We start from the raw sequence: 24601 nt of genomic DNA, 5'->3' as shown, positions 1-24601 counted from the left end.
TATTATTACATTTCGATCTTGATATTTATGTACATCATTAAAACATAATTTTAGTTATGTAATCATTATATTTATATATATGTCATAATTAAAATATTTATTTATTTATATATAAAAATCGTATAAATATTTTTTGTTAATCTGATCGAAGCATTTGTAGCATCAAGTTGACCGCATTTATTGATTCATTTGCTTTAATATTACGAAGAATCTGATTGGACAAAACTGGACGAAAGAGGCAAAGTCTCGTTTTGATTGGTCGAAAAACTTTCTAGTACATGTTAGCGCGGGCTATCTATATCAATTTCAGTATCTAGGATTGGAAGTTCATCGGTTCTCCGTTAGTTTGCATCGACCATCGCTAGATATCAGCACTATATTGAATCGCTGCATTGCAAAAATCGGCGGAGATTCCGATAATTCTATATCAACCGGATCAATTGAATCAAAAAGGTAATAAAAAGACGCTGATGTTGAATTTTTAATCATGCGATCCCTATAATTATTCTCTGGTCGATTAAACTCATATGCGATTATATAACTCATAACTTGCCATTAATTTTACAATTTGCAACCGTATAAAGTTGCACACGCATATACATATACATATATATATATATATACACTCATTAAATATACGTATATATATTTTTATAAATTAATTTTGCATAGATATATATGTGCGAAACACGATTATTATTCATATCATTTGTATATTTGCATGATGATAAGTATTTTCTCATATTTCTCGAAGAGTATTTTCAAGGATATATATATATATTAATTGAATATATTTATATATATATATATTGCTATAAATTATTCTTTATATTATTTGTATATTTGCACGATGATATTTTTTCATGATCTTTCCCGAAAATGGCATTTTCACGCAACGCAATTCCTCTCGTACCGCCTGAAGTCCGCGCTATCTGAACGATAAAGCCTCGCGCTCCGAGCATTTCCGAGCGTCGGCGGAGAGTGCCGAGGGGCCACACGACCTCTGTAGGTCGTCGAGTAGGACTGCTCGCGCATAAAAAGGACGCGGGCAGCCACCGATGACGCGCTCCCGCTTTCTTTCGCGCGCGCGAAAAATCTTGCGAAAAGGGACGCCGCAGCCCGTTCGTCGTGTTTCCGGGACGCGTTTTCGACGGGCGCATGCGTGTGCATACACGCCGCGTTCGTACGTGTGTGTGCGCATAATTTCTACATACACGCGGATGTGTTCGTAGTAGTGTCATGTCGGACACTCTCTCGCTCGGATCGCGCGTGGCCGGTCGTATCGTAGTTCGACGAAGCGCGTCGAGGTAGCAGCGCGATCGTATTGTTTTTGTGTCGCACGCACGTACGTACGCATGTACGGTATCGTAATCCGAAACGCACCGCGGCGCGAGTGAACGCGTATATCCGGCGCGAATAGCGTGTCCCTTATTTCGGCTCGTTTTTTCCCCGTTGCTCCTTCAGCGAGTGTCCTCCGGCCGTCAGGACGAGCATCCTTTCCGCGAAGGACGACAGCATCGGGGGATATAGGTGTGGCGGGTAAGTATCCGTCTTGTATATGTATATATGTGTATGTGTGTGTATATGTGTCGTGTATAATCTCGGTTGTGTGCGATGTCAACTGACACCGAGCGCGAATTTCTCGAGAGCGATTATCTCGCCGAATGATATCGTTTAAATTCGTGCAAATGTGCACGTCGTCGTAGAATAATTCCGCGATGGCGCGTCATTATTGCGAGAGGCCTCGACTAGGATAATTTTGCGCGTTTCATAATGAGCGTTCGCGATATACGAAGGCATTGCAGATTACAGGCTCCAAAATAGAAGAAGAATGCGTGATACTACATAAGCTTCAGATCGATAGATTACAATTTAGATCGTTTATTTTGACGAATCGTGCTTCAATTTGTATGGAAAATATGCGGGGATCCTCTCTCTTTCTCGTCGTAATTTTACAAGGGTTAATGGTACGGTCGCATGGAATTGCGTTGTAATGAGATTCTCAGTCTATCGATATGCATTCACTATGATATATTATTACACTGCGCTCGCTTCTCTCGAGATAATCGCACGAGCATCCGTGAAGCAACTGACCTTTAGCGAGTGATGTATAAATGTAAACAAAAGCGTTGCGCGCTGTAGGGTCAACACACAATTATAATTTTGAAATATTCAGATATTTCAGAGATGAAAATGGCATTTATTCGAAACGGAAAATATTTATGTTGAGAGTAATAATTTTGTATAATTCATATAAATTTTACCTCTTTCCCTCCCTCTCTGTTTTACTCTACACAGATTCTCATTTTAGACCTGCTTTGGATTTAATCAAGTATGTACAAAATCGAAAAAATGTGTTGAGTTTGAAAAAAAATGCTATCACTTAATTATGTTTATATACCTACTTACATAAATGCGCAAAATATAACTATGTTCTATGTATATTTCATATTTTTATTTATATACTTATGTATATATTTATTGCACGAATTTTCAATCTGCAAAATAAATTTATTTTTCAGAAATTGATAAATATTTTTAAATAATACAAATAAATCATTATATAAGCACACACTTATATATAAATACACGCAGAGAATTTGCTCTTGGAATTTATTCTGAAAATCGTGGGACAATATGGAAGAATTTTATAAGAATTTGATTAACATTTATCACAATAAAAAATATTAATATATATACATAGTAAAATTAATCGAACATATTTTATAATTTATTGCGGTAGATATTAATATTTTTTATTATGATAAATATTAATCAGAGAAACTTATAAATTATAAATTCTTCCAATATCATATTATCATGATTTTCAGGATAAATTCTAAGGGAAAATTCTGTGTATAACATAAATTAGTTAGCGCATATATATTTCGAATAAAAAAATATTCAAAAATTATATATAAAATATATAAGATCTAAAGTACATAAATTAAAAAATTGTTTTGAGTCTAAACTCTAAGCAACTTTGAAACTCAAATTCTAAAAATGTTTTTACAAGCATTTATAAATGTAGACGCACATTGTTAATTAGAAAAGAAGAGAGAAAAAAATGGAAAATTCTACAGGCAAGATAGAACATTTTGAATCCGCGTTCGGAATCGCGCGCGGAATTCTCTTTTTGCACGATCGTCCGTTATCTCTCTCGGAGCGCGCGAGATAATTAATCCTCTATTCAATCCTCTCTGTTAATCCGCGTCGCGATACTCACCGCGTGGCGCGGCTTTTACAAGCGCACCATTGCGTTGCGTCGTGTTACATCGCGATAAAAAAGCGAGCTGCACTTTTTGCGCTCGCGTTTATCATCGCGTAGATTCCCGAGCATTTCAGCCCGGCAATAACGTATGTTGCACCATGAACGGAACGAGCGAGTGGACTTAACCTTTACATCCTCTTTTTTATTCGCGTGTGTCGCGGCTGTTATATTTTTAATATCCTTATAGGTCAGAATTTATAGGGAAGCTCAAGTTATAAATATATATACATCCCGCTTTTATTAAGCAATAAGTGTTGCGTCCAATTAACTCCGTACGGAGGATCGATAAAGCTTCACTGTTTTTACTTCCTTTCTCTCTCTTTCGAGCCTTTTTCGAAAATGTTTTTATAGTTTGCAACACGATATATTACGTATTTTATTATTTTATAAGAGCGAGAAATATTGCCGATGACATAATAATATTAATATGTATAGCTGTAATTAAATCGATCGATAGAAATTGTCAGTCACGTATGTATAAGATGTTATTTGAAGATTAAATCCATCATTTTACGTTTTTTTATTTTTTTCACAAGTATGCCGTCGATTACATCCGCTTGCGTTTCGTGTCGTAAGAACGATTATCGCGCGAATGATCAACTATAGATAGACCTGAGAGATCGTGCCGTTTTATCAGCTGTTATTACGCAAATGGCGCCGATGGTATAAAATCGTGTAAATATTCATTGAAACTCAATATAATTTCGATGCGTTCAAGCAAAATTATCTTCATGTTTATTCGTGATACGCGATAATTAGCTTAGGATACATCTCGCTGCGTCTATGTATACATACAAGAAAAATTTTACTTATCAAAATTGTTTTTCAATATTTTAAAGAGAGCACTTTTGCGCGACCACGCAAATATTTATTCTAACGTAACGTGACATTTTTTTTTGTACCGATCTTTTTTTCCTTTATTCTAATTGTATTATCGTGCAATCCGTTTTAATCAACACAACTGAATATCAGCCGACGTATATTGCTCTATAATTATTTCAAATCAGATATGTGCCAACGCGAGGGAGATGCACCAGCGATACATATCCAACTGTCAAGAGCACGAATAGACCCAAAATAAAATTGATAATCACAGATAATTGTAATAATCAAATTCAAGCGTCCGATAAGCAGGCAATCACATTATTGAAGAGTTTTTAGGAGCAGTGCATAATTGTATAATGCCATATATAATTATGTAATGCCACACACTGGATAATTCTATAATAGCCACATTTTTCTTTCATGTCTTCTTTCCCTCTCGTCCTTTGTTTTTCTCTCTTTCTCTTAATTCTGTAGGATTTATTTTTATCACGGTTACGACGACACATGCAAAATTGTACGACAGTAAAACTGTGCGCGCGCGAACAGAAATGAAATATTTATTTTGCACGTATTATTAGTTTTTTCAGAGCGTCGACACAGTTTGGTTTATTGAAAAAAAAAAAAAAATGGATTGCACGTTGATAAAATGTTATTTCGCTTTTCTATAAAATTCTATATATTGGCCATCATTCCGTTTCGCGAACGATCCATTTTAATCATGGGGATAGGAGTGTGAATTTTTATGATTTTAATGGTTGCCCGGAGTGTATATTACATTCCATTTTATTAATAATAAATCATTATTGTCAAATGATGAATGTGACAATATAACGCGACAAATTACGTTTTATCGATATCAAGGAGGCATAGGTAAAATATTGCAAATATTAGAAATTGACGTATATTAATGAAATATTATTTAAAAGTTAATGTTAAAATATTATTTGATGTTATATTTATTTTGTTAATCTTCGATTTTTGTTTATATCTCTCATTATCATTTTAATTTCATGCGAGTATCAAATTATTATTATTATTATTATTTTCTTCAATTTACTCTAATTAATAAAACGAGATTTTTTATACTGGCAATTAAAATAAAAAATAAAGCTAAAATTAAATAAAATTTCAGCTTATGCATATAATACATACACCAAAGAAATATTTCTCGCGTTTGTATATATGTTCACATATTATGATCGATCGAACAGCTTATTTTTATACCACGCGCGGAAGTGAAATACTCTAGTTTGTCATGAAACAATGGTCAATATCGCGAGATTCCTTTTTTATCGAATTATGGATTTTTATCGAATTAATGATATCGTCGACGTTCGTTCGATATCGTTATACAATCTGCCCAATCTAAAATATACTCTCGATGAGGGCAAACCATCAAATTATTACGGACAGACGGTTATTAGCTGCGTGACCGCTGATTTTATTCGAGTTCACCTCACGAACTCGAATCCTAATTAAATCGGTTTATCGCGGGATATTTTCGTGTGACTGCCGCAAATTGTGCTTTTATCCGAAGGCAATGTTTCTCTCTTACAAATTATTCCTAATAGATTTTAATTTCGCTCACGTGATTTGCAAAATGAAATTTGCCGACTGAATAAAACTGAATTCATATGTTTTATATGGACGATAAGATCTTTGAACGAAAGATCCATAATCCCCGATTTTAAATACTGCATTTTATGATACTCAGAAATTAAGTTTATCTTTCAAATTATAAAGCAATTATCTTGATTGATTTTTCTATGATTCATTTCTGCGCGAGTAATTCGTGCATATACGATTGAAAAATTAAAAAAGAATTATGCGGATATGTATCCGTTGACGACGATAATATCGTTGAATTGAAATTAAATGGATATTAGCGATTAATAGTTTAGTCAAATCGTTAGTTTCTAAAATTGTCGAGTGGTTACTCGGATCTCTTAACTATTTTGTCTTTGGTCGTGCTCGATTTGTCTCGGCGTAAATAAGTCAGGAAAGTCCCGACGATCATCGAGAAATCCGACGACAGATTCCTCGTCGCACTATCCCGATCTTATGTTCCGCTTCGTTCTATTTTAGGACATTATACTTGAGAACTGGGTCAGCTGGTTGGAGGTAGTGTTAGTTTGATATCGCAATTTGTGAAGAAAAGAAAGAAGAGATTTTTAGAATATTTCTCTTGCTCGATATTTTGTATTATTTGAATATCTCACGCAGCTATTTTTAACGTTTTATTTCATGTTTAATTTTATCAGTCTTATTTCATTTGATTAACTTTTATTTATCAGTTGTTTTTGTTCACATTCGTGACAGTTCTCTCACTTCGATTCTGCTATAGGTATAGTTATTAAAAAGCAATTTCATTCTTTTATGACACGTGTCCTTTGGGACTGCATGATGCATCGGTTACAATCTTGTCAAATTGAAATAGTCTCCATATATGTCACCCAAAAATTTCACAAGCGAAGCGAAGCCAGGATTTTAAAAAATATTCGTGAAAACACTATGCAAACATAAATTCGCCACCGGGCAGCGTTTTTCTGACAATCCTGTTGGTCATATTTTCAAAATGTTTTCGCCCGGGTCACACTTCAGTCAATAAAATCGAGAGAGCGCACGCAATGAAAAATGATTATTCAATATATTACTAATGATGGAAATTGCGAAAATTGCGACCGATTTATGCAAACTTCAAGCGTGAGCAACAACAATGTATTTTTATGTGACTTTTTTTACATACACTTTGCATTTTATTTTGAATGCTGCGTGCAATCATGAAAATTATTCACGTTCGTAGAAATAAAAAAAACAGTATGATTTTAACAAACTCGATTTTCTCGATGCTTTTTTGATATTTTGTTTATTCGATTGCACACGGCGTTAATAATTCGATTTCTTTAATAAGTAAGTAAGTAAGTATTTAGAAGAAGAAACACTTAAAGATAGACTATATGTCGAAAAGTTAAAGTTGTTTTATGTAAAACTTTTTATACGCGAAAATCAGTGATATAGTAAAAAAGTATCAAAGTACTCTTCTTTTCATGTTTTTTTCTCTCAAACGGACAATATATTGTACTTGGGAAAATATGTAAAAATATTCTTTTAAGACTTGCGACTTTTGGTACTTAGTCTTCAAATTGTCCAAAAAAATGTGCCATCGATATGCGATATGATAAATAGTATATAAAAATAAATCTGGATTGCGTAAAATAATTATATGAACAATCGGTGTCGAAATTAATGTCAGGCTTTGCTCGATATAAAATTTATTTATCGATAAAATTAAATATACGGGAGTATTGTGGAGAATTTGTGCTCGGGTTTACATATAATTCATATAAACAAATCGCGTTTTTCGTTTTTGCGGCACGATTTTGGTGTTCTAATTGATATAAATATATCCAGATGACAACGACGGACTTCCTTCTGCCAGTGCCAAACAGAAATTCCGGTGTGTCATCCGGGGAAGGTCCAGTACGTGTCTCACAGTTCTCTAATTGAATCTGTGTTAAAATGTAACATCAAGACCATCGCGGATAAATCATTCATCTTTTACGAAATGCATCTATAGCTATCGTTACGATCCATTATATATTTTTATATGCTATGTTTTTGCGCGTTGAATTTACATAAATTAATAATTATAAAATTCTTTTATAATGTATATTGTCGCATTGAACTCTGATATGTCGATTATGCAATCTCCAGCTTCGCCTTGTTTTTATTTTTTTACATCGTATATAATATATCAGCTGTTTCTAATAATATTGTTTGAACTTTTGAATTATTTCTATATCTATTAATATCACAAATTTGTTCTTATTTTTCAGAAGGCCGACGCAATGTCGAAGTAAACAACGGTTGGACGTCCCGAGAGGGTAAATGTGCCGCGCGGTGGATATTCAAACTCCAGGATGACCAGCGAGCATCCGTCGACGAGTGCGGCAAAAGGTAGGAGTACAGATGTATTTACATAGATAGAAGGTAGAAAAACTTTTAATTATTTGCGGTATGTTGCTTAATCACCGGAATGAAATCTAATGACTCTATAGAGCGATGAAACAATGCGAAAAAATAGAACCGTTTTGTCTCTCTTTCTCTCTCCATTTATTATTTGTTGGATAATTATATGGTTGAATTGAAAAGATATTTATTGGTTGGAAATTTGATGGTTCTCACCATCAAAGTCTATATCAACTGATGATTGCAATCGTGAATCGTCAGGAAATATAATTTCCGCATTACATTATGCGAAAATTGGAATATCGCGGTTTCGTGTCAAATCTCAATTCATATTTGAAGTCTGATTAATGTTGTAACTCGTGAAAAAAGTAATTTAATAAAATTGATAAAATAATAAGATTAAAACAAAAAATTAAAGTTTTAATGGAAAATATATTTCATTTCCGATAAGTTCAATTCACAATACTGTAAACGTTGCAAGAATCGTTATATTTATGTGTTAAAATCATTATATAGCATATAACGTGTAATTTTCTGTATTTAAAGCATCGAGCTCATTAAAATTATATCATTTTTTTTATTTCTATGAAATATAAATAATTTTTATGATTGCACGGCACTCGGATGAAATGAAATGCAAAATGTATGTATGTAAAAAGATTACATAAAAAAAAGTGTTTTTGTCGTTATTTATACGAAAACACGCACTTTACGAGATTCGCATAATCGGTCATAATTTTCGCATCTATCAACTGCGCATTGAATAATCATTTTTTTATTGTACATGCTTTTTCAATTGACGGAGAAGGATAACACGCGCGGAAACATTTCGGAAAACGTGGCCGACAGAAAAATGCCTCGCGGCGAATTGAATTGTGTGCGCAATATTTTCGCCAATATTTTTCAAAGCCTGGTTCCATTTCGTCTGTGAAATTTTTGAGTGACGCACATTGGCGACAATTTCAATTTAAAAAGATTGTAACCGATGCACATCATGCACCATGCGATAGAGAGGACACATGTCATAAAAGTATGAAATCGTTTTTTATAATAATAACTGTGCCTATAGCGTACTACGAACGAGAGAATAAATGTCCCGAACGCGCGAATAACAGACTGAATTTGATATAAATTAAACGCGATTAAGATCGGTTAAATGAGATGATTAAATAAAACATTGAATCAACACGGATAAAGGAACAAAATATTGCGCGAATCGCGTAGACACGCGTCTGTCCGTTTGTGCCAGGAATTCCGGAATGCCGCTTACATAGCGCGAATTCCTGACAGTCGCTCCGAAATGCACGATTCGACCACTATATAGTGTTGGCGACAACGACAACGATGATACGTTTCATATACTGAAATGCAATGCGACGTAATGCATAACGTTCATATTTGTAACGTCCGGATAACTTGCAGTGTCAAATTATCGCAAAAGCGCGCAAGATATATTTACTCGGAATTTTTAAGCTTTAAATAAAAGATTTTTATTTAAAAAAATGTCACCCAAAATATACATAACTATTAGATAATAAAATGTAATATTGCATATATTTAAACAATATATATACTATAATTTAATAACGTTCATAAATCTCTACACAGAAAATTTTCTCTTGGAATTTATCCTGAAAATCATGGTAATCGTGGGACAATATGGTATTGGAAGAATTTTGTAAGAGTTTTTCTGATTAATATTTACCACAATAAAAATATTAAGATCTACCACAATAAGATATAAAATATATTAATATTTTTTATTGTGGTAAATATTAATCAGAGAAACTCTTATAAAATTCTTCCAATACCCTATTATTCTACGATTACCATGATTTTCAGCATAAATTCTAAGGTAAAATTCTCTCCGCGTGTACATATACATATATATTAAATTTATTTATTAACATTCACCAATTTATTAAATTATTAAATGGCAATATTTCTAATGGCTTTCTACTCTTTTTTTAAGTTGAACATTTTTATTGAGATGTTTTTTTTTTTTAATATAAAAAATCGCAAAATAAATTTTTGTTTCCGAATATCGTATAATCAGGCTGAGCACTTTATTGGAATATTGTTTGATACGGCCAAGATTATAACATTAATATTCTAATCTACAATGAAATAATAATTAATATTATTGTCGGATACGGACGGTATCAGCGTATTCACATGAGAATGGCGCGTTTGTTGCTTAATTTTGCATGCACGCGGTTATTCCGTGCCATGCCGCGTGTATGTACATATACGCTCGGCATTATATTAATAGAGAACATGTACTTTCGCCGCGCCGCGATGACCCATGCAACGTGATGGGACACAGCGACGTATACAACGTTATCGCGGCCCGAGAGAGATGCACGCAAAGACAAATTGGGGACAATCTTAATTATCTAAATGTATTATAAAAGACATGTGGTTTAAATGACGTCAAAGCTTTTTTGGGGAAATTCTGTTAATATCGACGTACAAGATATCGTAAGACCATCCAAAGATTACGTACGATGTCTTGCGATTATGTAAATTTGAAGAAACACACACTTTCTTGCAAGTTTTTTCAACAAAATTTGGTGGGGCAAAATTTTTTTAATTATGAAAATAATATGAAAATCGCGAATTATTTTACCTAGCAATTTCACAAAAGATATGGTTCCCTGAACCATTAAATTACAAAAAATGATTACACACAATTTACAAGTTAAATTAAAAACTATGGACATGTATAGACAATCGGATAAAATGTGTTACAGAAACTTAATCAATTACACATTTATTGTTGTTAATGATGTAAATAAAAATTCTACAAATTATAGATAAATAGAATTTTGTACCTAATCCAATGATTTATTATCCCATACTGTTACTATGCAGAAAACTCAATGTCAAATTTGTTACGAAATTGTTGCTGGAATATTATTCAATGGTTTAAATGATATAATGTTTAACGAGAAAGAGAGAGAGAAAGAGAGGAACGCAAAACGTCCATCATTCCGCGCCTCGGATGATACGAGCGTGATGCAATGTCATTTGCGAGGATCAGCAACGTCGACGCTCATCCGTAATTTTATGCACACGGACGCATTAAATAACACAGCCGGTCAGGCTAATGAAGCGCGCAGCGAGGAGATGAGGTGAGTTTGCACATATCGAGTGCGCTACTATTTTTAGCCAACGCCATATTGCGTTATACGTTTCGTAACCACTGCCGATACTGGGTGCTCGATCGCATCAACTAGATCGTCGGTGTGTGAGAGATGCGTTCTATTTACTAAGCATATGCTTTGCAGTATTTTTATTATTCGCATTATAATAGCGACAAACATAAATAAAATGATGAATTGCTAAAGCGATGCAAACTCTTACTATTTTGCATCGTTTTAGCAATGCAAACCTTATATTCATCATCTTATGAAATTCTTACAAATATTATTAATAAATTCTAGATTCGAAATAGAATTTTTATCATATTTAAGAATAAACCACGGAAATGTTTAAGTACACTTATTATGTCATTAGATAATATGTATTATTTGTTGCAATGCTCATAATACTTATTATATATATAAACTCATACTCATATTTTATAATATATTTCGAAACCGTTCCAAGCAATTTTTTTTCGTAAAAATTAAGAGATTTTGATTTTTATAGTAAGTTTAACAAATATTATTTTTAAATATCATACGCATTAATTGTACAGTACGCATTTATTTATATTAATATTTTGGATTTACATTCTTCTTTCTTTTTTTTTCTTTTGAAATTCTTAGCGACATATCGATTTTTATTTATTCAATTAAGTAATATTCGGCATAATTGTTCTCACTTATTTTTAGTCTAAAAATGCTTATGATACTTATAAATTCATACGTATAATTTTTATAATATATAAGTATTCTGAAATTGTTTCAATTTTTTCCTCATAAAATTGGGCGATTTTTATTTTTATGAAAAGTTTAAGAAATATTATTTTGAAATATTGAGTACACTAAATACAATACGCATTTATTTATATCATTTTGATCTTACACTCTTCTCTCTCTCGAGATCTCCAACATTGATTTTTATTTCTCCAATTAAGAAACGACATAGGATATCATCCGACACAATTATCCTCATTAAACGTGTGATATATTTTAAATCTAAATTTCATTCTTTTTTCGATCGAGCTATCGATCCCAACGCACAAAATAAATAATATATGCATATACAATCGGGAAAGAGGAGGAGATCGTTCAACTCGAGCTGCGTCTCTCCCAGCGTGGTTCCGACGATCTCGAAGCACGTGTTGCAACTGCTCTTTCGATTAATCGCCCGGCATCAATGAGCACCGAATCGCGTCTCCTCTCCGTGACCTTCGACACTCGCGTTCGCGTAGGACGTTCGAACTTGACTTTGGTGGAGCTCCGTGTCCCGTTGATTTTGGCAGGCATCGTATGTTACCCTCTTTTCTTCGTCCCGTCGATTCCGCTTGACGATTCCCCCGATGCATCGCACACTAAATCATTTCGATCGAGCGCGTGAATGATATATACGTCATCGTTTACGTAGTGCTCTCGGTTTGCGAAACCTCGCAATGAGTGCCCGAGATTTGAAACTTCGTGACAGATAATACAATCTATCTACGTAATGCATGATTGTTAAAATAAATAATAATTGTCGATGAATCATGCAGCTTGATACTCTCGATGACATCTCTGGTTATTATTTTTACTATTGATATGTAATTTTTTTGTCTCGAGGTAATTTGCATAAGCTTGTATATCAAACTCGAGATTATTGGTTTTTTTTTTTTATTCTTTTTTTCTCAAATTGATTTTTTATAAATAAACATAATTGGGATAATCAAGTTTACGTACGATTTACACTCAGTATACATTCGAACGAATCAGTCGCCCATTGATCGAATGCTATCGACTAGGTAGGAGGATCTTGAAAGAGTCCGAGGTGACGGAAAAACAGAAATAACTCGAAGCAAATATTACCGGGCCAGGATAATAATATGAATGAAATACTGGCAGTCTGTCGGTTAGGTAAGAAGCTGATGATGTTTCTCTCGAAGCCAGCTCACGCGTTTTCCTTCTCTTTTTCTGCCCCGTTCCTTCTGTTTCTGAGGAAGGAGGAGCGGACGATCATACATCTCTTTTCTCGAAATTGGAGGACGCTACCTGAACTCTTCTGGTCTATCTACACATGAATGAAGAGAGAACGTCCTGGCACTGATGTCCGTGGACCGGTTAAGGTAACGCGGACATTCAATCCGTGAATGATCGCGACGAGAGAGACTTTGCTTTTGACTAAAATGCTGCAGATATCTCTATACACAAAAACATTTGAATATATTATTTTTTTTTTACAAATATAATACGAGAGAAGACTAGAAAATTTGTTTTTTAAGTACATCCATTTTTACACTTTTGTCAAATGTGTAATACGCGAATAAAAAATTTTAATAATTTTTGACACTTGGTGGGATGTTACTAATGCAAATTTATAGTAATTCCATATCTTACTCTTCCTCTGCTGCAGATATCTCTATACACAAAAACATTCGAATATATTATTTTTTTTTTACAAATATAATACGAGAGAAGACTAGAAAATTTGTTTTTTAAGTACATCCATTTTTACACTTTTGTCAAATTTGTAATACGCGAATAAAAAATTTTAATAATTTTTGACACTTGGTGGGATGTTACTAATGCAAATTTATAGTAATTCCATATCTTACTCTTCCTCTGCTGCAGAGGATCTCTATACACAAAAACATTCAAATATATTATTTTTTTTTTACAAATATAATACGAGAGAAGACTAGAAAATTTGTTTTTTTAAGTACATCCATTTTTACACTTTTGTCAAATTTGTAATACGCGAATAAAAAATTTTAATAATTTTTGACACTTGGTGGGATGTTATTGCTGGTGCAAATTTATAGTAATTCCATATCTTACTCTTCCTCTGCTGCAGATATCTCTATACACAAAAACAGTCGAATATATTATTTTTTTTTTACAAATATAATACGAGAGAAGACTAGAAAATTTGTTTTTTAAGTACATCCATTTTTACACTTTTGTCAAATTTGTAATACGCGAATAAAAAATTTTAATAATTTTTGACACTTGGTGGGATGTTATTGCTGGTGCAAATTTATAGTAATTCCATATCTTACTCTTCCTCTGCTGCAGATATCTCTATACACAAAAACAGTCGAATATATTATTTTTTTTTTACAAATATAATACGAGAGAAGACTAGAAAATTTGTTTTTTAAGTACATCCATTTTTACACTTTTGTCAAATTTGTAATACGCGAATAAAAAATTTTAATAATTTTTGACACTTGGTGGGATGTTATTGCTGGTGCAAATTTATAGTAATTCCATATCTTACTCTTCCTCCCGAGGACGAGAAGGGGTAATCTAGGAGGTTTATACCTGGTGACGATAACGATTATTACGACACCAACAAGACCTCCCACAGATCGAGCTGTCGCTGACAGAAATATATTGTTTGTCCGACCGCGAGATATGCGGGAGACGTTTACGACTATTATTAATTGGAAGTGTTGTGCCAAGTTGCCGAAATAAACACTGCTCGGCTATCTCTCTCTCTCGTTGTGCTTTCGCACACGGCGTTAAACATGGCGATAACGATTTTATTATGCAAAATCGTGCGGCGGATCTTCTATTCCGGAGACGAACGATGGCATCGTTTGAAAATAGTCTAATTGATATACGAGTTTGTTCTTTTACTCTTTTTTTAATCTGACCTGACTGGTATTAAAATCTCGACCGGTTTTGAAAATATTTCATTGAAATTAATTAATACATTGCCAGTAGAGTTTTTTTTAGATGTTAACATCTCATTAAAATTTATACTATTCGCAAATTAAAATAGCTCATCTTTTTTAATGTAAACAGATCACGTGTATAATGTTTCTATTTATGAAGAGTTGGAGATGCAAATAGTTGATGATATTTCAAGTATAAACGTGTAAGCATCAATAAAATGTCAGCATCTATTTGAGGATAAGATTTTAAAAAAGGTTAACTCTTTTAACTCAAAATAAAATAATGTATTATATAATCCATTCAATAAATTATAAAAGAATATTAAAAACATATAAAATAAAAAATGATTTACAGAATAACGTGGAGCCTTTTTCGCGAAAGGTAAAAAATGCGCAGTAAAAGCTCTCCTGTAGAAACTTTATAAATTTTTGAATCGCGCAAGAATACCGAAGACTTTATAAACTATTTGACACGGTACATCATGCAACAGTCATTTTCTAATCTTTCTAGCAAAAAGTTTGCCGGAACGAAGAAGTGTTCTTACGCTTCTTTCTCCGTGCGTCGACGAAAGAACTGCGCGAGTTATCCTTTTATTACATCGTTCGATGTACATGTCCGAGCAGGAGGGTTCGATCCGAATAAACGGCTGGAAACGAGACTTTAATGGTTTCCACTCTGCTCTGACCGCGACTCGCTCTCCTAGCCTATTAAGGGGTTAGGCCACTGTAGAGCGCCCAAAAAAGGCCTATTTTTGATAATTTTTTACTATAAAACAAAAACAGTGATAGAAAATCCTTTTTAAGTACTTAATCTTACATACTTCGAAATATATAAAAAAAATTTTTTTGCATTTTTTTTTTACAAAATGGCGGTGACAGAGCTCTGCAACGATGACCACTCGTTTCGGACAGTGCCTTACGGGCGACCTACTAGCTGCTCCAATTTTTGCTGTAGAACAAAAAACCAAATTTTTTTTAATTCTTTATATCATTAGCTAGCGAACTACGTACGGAAATTAAAAAATAATTGTTTTTGTAAAAATGACACAAGTTTGAAGAAAAAGTTTCATTTTTTGACGAAAAATTTTGCACAAAATTGTTTGTAAAAAAAAAAGTTTACAACGGAACGTAAAATCCGTACGTAGTTCGCTGACAAATGTATCTTAGAAGCTACAGTTTAAATTTGAAGTAAATCGGTCAAGATTTGTGGGAGTTATGAGGTCGCCCAGTTTGAAAAAAGTGATTTCGAGAAAAACGCGTTTAAAGTTTTATGTAACTTCCAAAAATGACACTTAGGAATTTGTTTCCGTTATAAAACCTTTTTTTTCTTATTTCTAAGATCTTAAAGCATCATTTAAGCAAAAAAAAAAAAAAACGATTTTTTGAAATTTCTACAGTGGCCTAACCCCTTAAACTAACTATGTAGACCAACTCGCATCAACCGTAAAATACCGGCTTGCCGATACGTACGAAAGTAAACGTGATAGGTAAAGAAAAAAAAGAACGAAAAATGGCGAAGATGGAGAATGTTGAGAGTGAAATCGAGAGGATAGCGTGATCTTCTATTTTAACGAACGGTCTATGTTGACGCGCGGAAATGAGAGACGGCCGGATAATCGGCCGTGATTTCTTCAAATTGTAGCGCTCGTAAACTCCTAAGTGTCGACGAAGGTGTGATTGAAAGTGCCAAGATTTTCTTCGATCGTAGCTGACAACGCGACGTCCCGGAAGACTCATTTAAGATCGTTAAGTACACGCTCGGGCTAAATTTAACCGACAAGTAAATTCCCGAGAACAAGACTTGGAATTATTCGCGATAGAAACTTGTTTAGTCCAAGTGTTTTGTCATATCTAAAAGAAAAATAACTAATAGAGGTAAAATAGGGAGAGAAAGAGAGAGAGAGAATACGAAGATGCAATTTTTGTTGCATTTATTTTAAATGTATGCGTTGTCCTCTTTAATAAAACTTATTATATAATAAGATATTAGATATATATAATATATTTACTACGGAATAAATTTAGGAAACGTGTACGATTCACAAAAAAAAATATTGCGATGATTTAAAGTCTTTGAAATTTAAGATCGATTCTGCGCGCGATAATTACATAAATAATTTTTCTAGCGATCGGCAAAGAGTTCCTCGCATACTCATCCGCATTTCTCAGATTCCACAATAAGATATAAATAAACATTTAATGATTAAACGTGATCCACGTGCCAGTCCTTGAGAATTACGATAAATATGACTTTGCCCCTCGATGAATTTACGCGATCGCTATTTGTCGGAAGACTATTTTAATTGGAGATTTAGCAGAATCTACTCTCTCGAAGCGTTTTGAAGCGGGGATATATACGCGTGCTTCGACGTTTTCGCGAGCGTATTTTCATCGCGGCCGCAACCATATGGCCATATTACCGAAAGTGCGAGGCTATTTCCGACCGGGATTCACTATTCTGAGAGCTCGACGTAAGCCCTCTCCGGGTTTGAGGTTTGTTGGGGGGTCGTTTGGCAAACTCGCGCGAAATACCGCGAAATTTCGCAAAACAAGCATCTCTCTTTAGATAACGATGGGCGACGCGTCCGCGTGACGTCAATACGGAGGTTTCATTCAAAAGCAGATCCGTCTTTCGCGTCCACGTGTATTTCGCGCGCATTTCGATATATTTATATGAATCCCCGATGAGAGAAACACCTTCGTTTCCGCGAGTTTGCTTACAGCCGACCCTTATACGTAAGTAATCATTCTGTGAAAAGAAAAGCACTCTTTCTCGATGATATAAAATATTCAAGGATATTTCAATTTCTTTAATTAAATGCTTCTATTTCTTTAATTAAACGTAAATAAATTAGTGTTTGATATTTTTTAAATTTTATAATATTATAATGAAATTTTATAATATTTATAATATTATAAATATTAAAAAAAAATATTATGTCACAAATTATGAAAATATTCGCTATAATAATATAAAATATTCGATATAATAATATGAAAAACATGAACAACATTTTTAACACTTTTATCTTTATTTTAAAGCCGAAGATATAAAGTGCTTTTTATATGATATTATGATACTTAAAATGTTTCGGAAAAATCGTTGTTTTGAACATTTCACATCTCTTCCTTCGATGGGTTGAGTTGTTTTCGTCGATACTTGAAAACATAACTTTAACTATACTGTTGATTCACACGCTTTCGCAGCTCTTTCGCTATTACATCTTTTTCGAGCAGTGTTATTTTGACATTCCTCTTTCGTACCGTTTTTCGTTGACTGTGTATTTTACTCATTTAAAAACAGATCTCCCATCTCTCTTGAAATAAACGCGACGCGTAGTAAGTTACACATGTCTGGATTAGCGTGTTGCGCGCCAAAATTGTTTTCCCGTAAGAATAAACCACGATCCATACATGTGTTGATTGAAAACACGTTATTTTTATTGCATCTATACGACACGATCAATATGCAAATCGCTCGATTTAAAAGAGAGAAAATTTCACACATTGAAAATAAATTTGTTAACTTTACCTTTCAACTAAATTACTATTTTATTAATTGAACATATATTAGTATTTAAGTCAAATATACATTTTGTTAATATATTTAATTTACATTTTTTTATACGTTTAACAAAATAATCTTTAGTTGAAAGATTTGATCAAATTAACAATTTTTTTTCAAGGTGTATGTGCATTATTTTGATCCTTTCCAAAATTAGATTATCAATAGTGATTTCTTTGTACCAGATATACATATATATATATATATATTTATACATCAGAATCGTGATATGTGATTTTATTAATTGAACATATATTAGTATTTAAGTCAAATATACATTTTGTTGATATATTTAATTTACATTTTTTTATACGTTTAACAAAATAATCTTTAGTTGAAAGATTTGGTCAAAATAACCATTTTTTTCACAGTGTATGTGCATTATTTTGATCCTTCCCAAAATTAGATTATCAATAGTGATTCCCTTGTACGAGGTATACATATATATAAATAACATCGAATTACCTCTATAATTGGTTTTCGCTAAATCTGACATGTTATTTAATCTTCTTCTCGGCATCTTTTGCTATACATAAAAGAACGTTTATGTTAATTTCATTCGACGCGAATTGACTGCAAATGGAGGAATTATTATCCGGGCCCCGATAATATCGAGCTTTCATCTTCGACCGATGTATATTTACGCGGACAAGTTATTCTTGTCGAAATTGCGCCAGCTTATGTCACGTCGATATACAAACGAGAATTCCCAGAGGATCGATGATACTCGGAGATATGTCCTCGGGTGTATACGCGGCTATTTTTCGAAAGATGCATTCAAAAAGCCCAGGTCCCGCCCTGAGTCGGATATAATCTCAACATCTCTTGGCACGTCTTGGCGACGTCAATGCGGAGGTTTCATTCATCGTTCCGTATATTTTCGATTCGTCCTGTCTTCCTCGCGTCATCTTCGTCGTTCTCCTTCACCCGCGGGCCTCACTTGTTGCTGCACTGACGCATCATCTCCTATATATAGACCTTGTCGAAGCGCCCGATATTATTTTCGACATTCTATTTTGCTGCCGTCGATCATAGGCGATCGAGAGGCGCGCAACCTACGAGAGAGAAAAAAAGAGATGTGCGGTTATATACGGGCTAAAAATAGCCGGTGAGGTGAGGCGTCGCGGGTAGGCGCGAGATTTTATTACGGGACGAGATAGATGGATTCGCAAACCGACCACCGGTCATTCCGGAGTTAACGACTCGTGTGAGAGACGACGTTAATGTTTGTTGCACGCGCGCGAGCGCGAGCTCCTATTTTTAGACGACCCGATCGGGCAACTATACGGGCATCGTCAAGGCCGCGCATTGCGAAATGCGATTATCGACTATGGCAGCCTTACGGCAGCGAGAGTCGAGTCGGATCATCCGTGCGATCGTTCTTTGTGTGACGTCGCGACTTTTGCACGTGTACCATTCCGCGTGCATCGGTCCGCGCGACTTCAAACGCGTACAGGATTCGCCCGAAGCCGTTCGTGTCTATTTATAAACCGCATTTTTATATACAACACGTATATAGGTATATATATATCCTGATGCAACTTTGTTGAATCCACACGCGGGCGTGTGCTCGGTTCTAAATAAGGATTACGGTTCGTACTACCATCGTATTCAAGTCGAGCTCAAATTTACTTCGATTCTACACTGTCAAATTAAATTTAACGCTACCTCTTGAAATCGAATTTGCTATTTAAAAAAAAAAAATTTATTGAACAATTTAACTTATCACGCCTTTTTTATACGTCAAATTTAAACTTGTAATTGAAATAAACATTTATTTTTATCGATGGTTTTTATTTGATATACACTTAGATATTTTTATTTTTTACAGGAGTTTATAAAGAATTTTTAGTATTTACAATTAATCGTATTTACTAATTATATGTACACAAACATCGGTTATATTACTGAAGAGATGGTTTAAATCTATGTTTACTTTTTTGATTACGTATATTTTATTACTCTTTATTACGCAAATATTCGATCAACTTGAATTTGAGAAGAACCTAATATTATATCGTTATTAATTAAGTTTAAATTTTTATCTATCCTAATAAATTACGATCGAAACGGTTTTACTTACCTATTTTTTCTCAACTTGGTGCATAATTCTCATTTAAATGTCTTAATATTTTTCCTTGGGTACGTATGCGATTTGTCTGCTCCTTAATATCGACCAGTTGAATCTCATGTAATGACCAATACAAGCCCATAATATAAAGCCGACTCCCACTACTTTGATGAACATTTGTTTACGTGCGTCAAAATTTTGCGAGGATGTCCAGCTTAAAAATTCAACTAGATCTTTCGCCATTTGCGACGTCGTCGCCGGAGTTCCGTCATCATATTCCACCGCTCCTTCGATTAGCATCTAAACATGATTTTATGTTATAATGTAACTATCGAAGAGCATTAGAGCGCATGATTAAAACTCCATTAACTTAGAAAATTAATTATTAAAATATTAATAATGTATGTAAATGCTATACTATCTTTCTCGATAAGACAGAATCCTTTATATAATAATTACATTTGGCATTATCCCAAATTTATGACGGGAATAATTTGGGAGACCTTTATTGTATCTGTCAAACATGACATTTTATATCACGCGTATATTAAATAAGGTTATATCACATTTTGCTTTATTTACTTATTTCGTCGTTATCTATATATATATATATATATTCAACTATTTCTTTCTCTCTGGTTGATCCGATCTTTTTTTAGCAAAAGAAAATATTCTGACAATGAGTTATTAAAATTTAAAGATTTTCAAATATTAAAATTTAATTATGTAAATATAGATGTATTTTATTTTATTTCAAACAAAATTTAATAAAATTTTAATCTGAACATAAATTACAAAAATATAATCTATAAATGTGTTATTGAAGATTGCAGAAGTAACAGCAACGATTGGTTGAACTTTGTCAAATACGCCAAATCGACTGAGAATTTTGTAGGTGAAAGAAACGATAGGGATTTTTCTTCCAAATTCCGTACATATATAATAAAATGTATCGAGTAATATTCACCTGTGGCATCCCCATTACATTTCCGGGAAAGTAGGCATTGAAATATTGTTGGTCGGTTAAAGATACACCTGCCGGCGGCTTCATCCATCCCGTCAGCAAGGAAAATAAATAATTCTTTCCGTTTCTTTTAGTGAAAATCATGTAGGTCAAGTCCGGTGGATAGGCACCGAAATTTGCCGCTTTGGCCTCTTCGTCGTTCGAATAAGGAAGTGGCAATAAGTCGGACAATTTTCCGGGTCTCGTATAATATTCTCCCTCTTCATCCGGTCCATCTTTAATCTGCACGTTTTGACATTATATCATTCGATAAAACAAGATTCTTTTGATTTAATACGACACATTTTACATTAAACATGAGAAATGAATATATAATTTGATAATACACACAAATCATTCATCCATGGATTAACTTTATTGAATAATCTCATAAAACATGAAATTTTTCTAATCATTTTCAAAACTTTTTTTAGAAGTATATTATTTATTTTCTTTTCTGATTTATGTAAGCTACGAGAGAATTTATTCTTATATACTGGTCTGTATCTTTTCTTTCTTTTTTTTTTTTTTTTGCTTTGTTATTATTTGATGAATTTTTGAAACATTCAATAATACCGTATAATGACATATATCTCGCGCTATACATATACACGAAGTTAATCTGATTTTTGCGTGGGCGGGAAACGTTTCTTCTTCAAGCCAGGCTTATAATTGAATTATGCGTCATATCGTACAACGTGGAAGTCAATTACGAGAGAGTTGCGAGGAGGAAATATAATAGTAGCGGCTCGCGAAATAAATTCGGGCCTGCCATCTACCTCGTACTCGGCGGCGATGGCCTTGACCTCGTCCTCCGTATGCGACACGTCGATCAGATCCATGAATCGTACGTAGCGCAGACTGTGGCACGCGTAACACACGGTCTTGTAGACCTGCCATCCTCGTCGGACGGCCGAGTGGTCCAGGGATGTGAATAAACCATTCAAGTCCCAGGGATAGCTCGGCAGGTGCGCGACTCGTTCTCCGGCTCGAACCGATCGGTCCAGGAAATATAAAAGCGCTCCGCAGGTGGCACTCACGCCCACCAGTACGCCCAGACTTTTCTTCAGGATGCCCCTCCATCCACGCGACCATCCAATATCGTTGCACCACGTGTAAAGACGATTGGATTCATGCTGTCGCCTAGACGAGCGTTTCGTTCGTAATGGAAAATAGTTTCTTGTCAACAGCGTAGCCATTTTTTTCTCGAATGACAGTCTTTCGAGAGGGACAATCGATGCCGTGAGTTGAAGATCTGTAGATATATAGGATGTCGCATAATGTGGAAAGTAGTATATACACAAGAGAGAACTTTATTTTAGAATTAAATGAAAATCAGGATAATTATGAGACAATTTATTAGAGTTTCTCTGATTAATATTTACATCACGATAAAAAATATTATTTATCCACAATAAGACATAAATATGTTTGATTAATTTTATTACGTATATTGTTAATATTTTTTATTATGGTAAATATTAATCAGAGGCTTTTATAAAATTCTTTCATATTATCTGTCCCACGATTATCATAATTTTCAAGATAAATTCTAAGAGAAAATTCTCTCTCGTACAATCCCCAATGAATTTTTATTATTCTAGGATTGTTCTAATTTCTTGATAAATTTTACCCGACAGATAGCTTATATATGTTCGTCCTTTTTTTTTAAATTTATCTGAAAGGAAACGAAGATATATGTTATCTGTCAGGTGAAATTTATTAATAAGTTGGAACAACCGGCCCAAATGTATTTTAATTGAAGTTGATTCTATTTCTATATCTGATCTTAATTTGCTTCCGTTCTTATCTGTCGTAATCTCAAAAGATTTAGAAATTATTTTGAATTTTGATTGACTCGAAAAAAATTTTTAAATATAAATTATCAATGGATGAAAAAGATATATAAAAACGCACAAATTTCGCCAGAAAAAAATCATTTACCAAGAGGGTGAATATTATTACTGCTTTCAGATAATGACTATGGGGATTTTTTTCATTGTAATAGCGTGCAAAAAATAATTACAAACGATAATTGAATCCACTTACCATTTTCGATATATTTTTAGAGTCGGCAAGAGAGGAAGAGATTCTCTCGTCTCATCCATCAATTTATGGGTTGCCGGACTACACCCACTATGCAACCGCGTGCATATGCCGAGAGAGAGGATGTTGCAACGGTCTATAATTAGAGATATTCGCGTCCCAGTATCGTAAATACTCGGCTTGGCCAACGTTTCGAGTGGCACCCCGGTTCAAGGGAGAAAAGGGGGCTACCTACGAGAGTAAAAAGGCATCGGATCCGCTTCGTGCCGTTTTCGAAAACTGCAGGCGTGGGTGGTCATTTAGACAAGATGCACTCGACTTTCTTCGAGTGCATCCAATAGAGAGGCCAGATCTACGTGATGTTTACTCGGTGAATCTAATCCGATTGAGATTCGATTTAATACGAAAGACTTGCACGATAAGTGTTTTGTTATGCGTTTATTTATAACTTTTTTTTATCTCAAAAACAAGTTTCTGCGTCGCATTCTTGCTGAAACGTCACAACTGTATATCTTATCGAGATCTGATTTTGTTTGTAAGTGATATTTAATTTTTAGGAGCACTCGAAAAATAGATGATATGGAGAAGGTTTTGAATCTATTTTGCTATATTTCAACATTAACTTGCAAGTAATGCTACTATATTTACACATCGCGCTAAGTAATCTAATCGCACTCTTCAATATCGTGTAACGATGAAATACATTCGTTGGATATTTACGTCGTTTGTTTTACGATCGCTATAAATGAATGCGATCGTGTGAAATCCGCAGCTTCTGCCACACGATTAACGATACACGTGCGGTTTATTTTACGAGGTATTGGAATCGAAGTCGCAGAAAGTCAAGTCGAAGTGATCCGGTCAAGTTGATTCTGACGTCGCGTTTGTATCGTAAATCCAAGTTAGACTCTCGTCGGTCACGTACGCAGTAAAAAAATATTAGCTACCACAGCTGAACTTTAGGTGTCTCTTTATATTAAATCTGAAATTTAATCATCACGTTTAATTATCACTTTAGCTACGGTAACTAATATTTTTAACTGGGAATTTTC

General features: G+C 34.0%; 2 protein-coding genes across 6 annotated transcripts in view; one reads left to right on the top strand and one right to left on the bottom strand.

The window, feature by feature from the left end:
* Positions 1-365: 365 nt before the first annotated feature.
* The window catches only part of HDAC4 (histone deacetylase 4), a 122052-nt gene continuing 97816 nt past the window's right edge, over positions 366-24601 (top strand). For 2 of the 4 annotated variants that reach the window (XM_085483389.1, XM_085483387.1), the window contains exons 1-2: positions 1058-1539; positions 7933-8053. In XM_085483389.1, coding sequence (XP_085339515.1) covers positions 8017-8053 — 37 coding nt within the window. In that variant the 5' untranslated portion in view covers positions 1058-1539; positions 7933-8016. Of the gene's footprint in view, positions 454-1057; positions 1540-7932; positions 8054-24601 lie in introns of those variants that run through there. The other 2 variants (XM_085483388.1, XM_085483384.1) reach the window with 2 other exon arrangements.
* LOC114941085 (uncharacterized) lies at positions 17877-23728 on the bottom strand. 2 transcript variants are annotated; one of them, XM_029315942.2, is made up of 5 exons: positions 23553-23727; positions 22283-22758; positions 21468-21746; positions 20513-20800; positions 17877-19484 (listed from the first exon to the last, which is right to left on the bottom strand). In XM_029315942.2, exons 2-4 carry the CDS (start codon positions 22700-22702, stop codon positions 20555-20557), a joined length of 945 nt encoding a protein of 314 aa, XP_029171775.1. In that variant the 5' UTR covers positions 22703-22758; positions 23553-23727; the 3' UTR covers positions 17877-19484; positions 20513-20554. The 2 variants fall into 2 exon arrangements, with proteins under 2 accessions (XP_029171775.1, XP_029171776.1); XM_029315943.2 differs by lacking the exon at positions 17877-19484 and adding an exon at positions 20242-20435 and having other exon boundaries at positions 23553-23728.

Source organism: Nylanderia fulva, unplaced genomic scaffold (genome assembly GCF_048542155.1).
Source record: "Nylanderia fulva isolate GAGA-0341 unplaced genomic scaffold, ASM4854215v1 Scaffold25, whole genome shotgun sequence".
Classification (NCBI taxonomy): Eukaryota; Metazoa; Arthropoda; class Insecta; order Hymenoptera; family Formicidae; genus Nylanderia; species Nylanderia fulva.
The sequence above is the reverse complement of the archived record's forward strand: the minus strand, read 5'-3'. Positions and strand labels throughout refer to the sequence as shown.

Bases quoted from the DNA above. Each gene is read 5' to 3' on its own strand.
- LOC114941085 (XM_029315943.2), bottom strand. From the start codon at position 22,702: ATGGCTACGCTGTTGACAAGAAACTATTTTCCATTACGAACGAAACGC. The intron at 21,747-22,282 runs GTAGATGGCAGG...CAAAACGTGCAG, and splicing joins CCATCGCCGCCGAGTACGAG to ATTAAAGATGGACCGGATGA. The intron at 20,801-21,467 runs GTGAATATTACT...AATCATGTTTAG, and splicing joins ATGTAATGGGGATGCCACAG to ATGCTAATCGAAGGAGCGGT.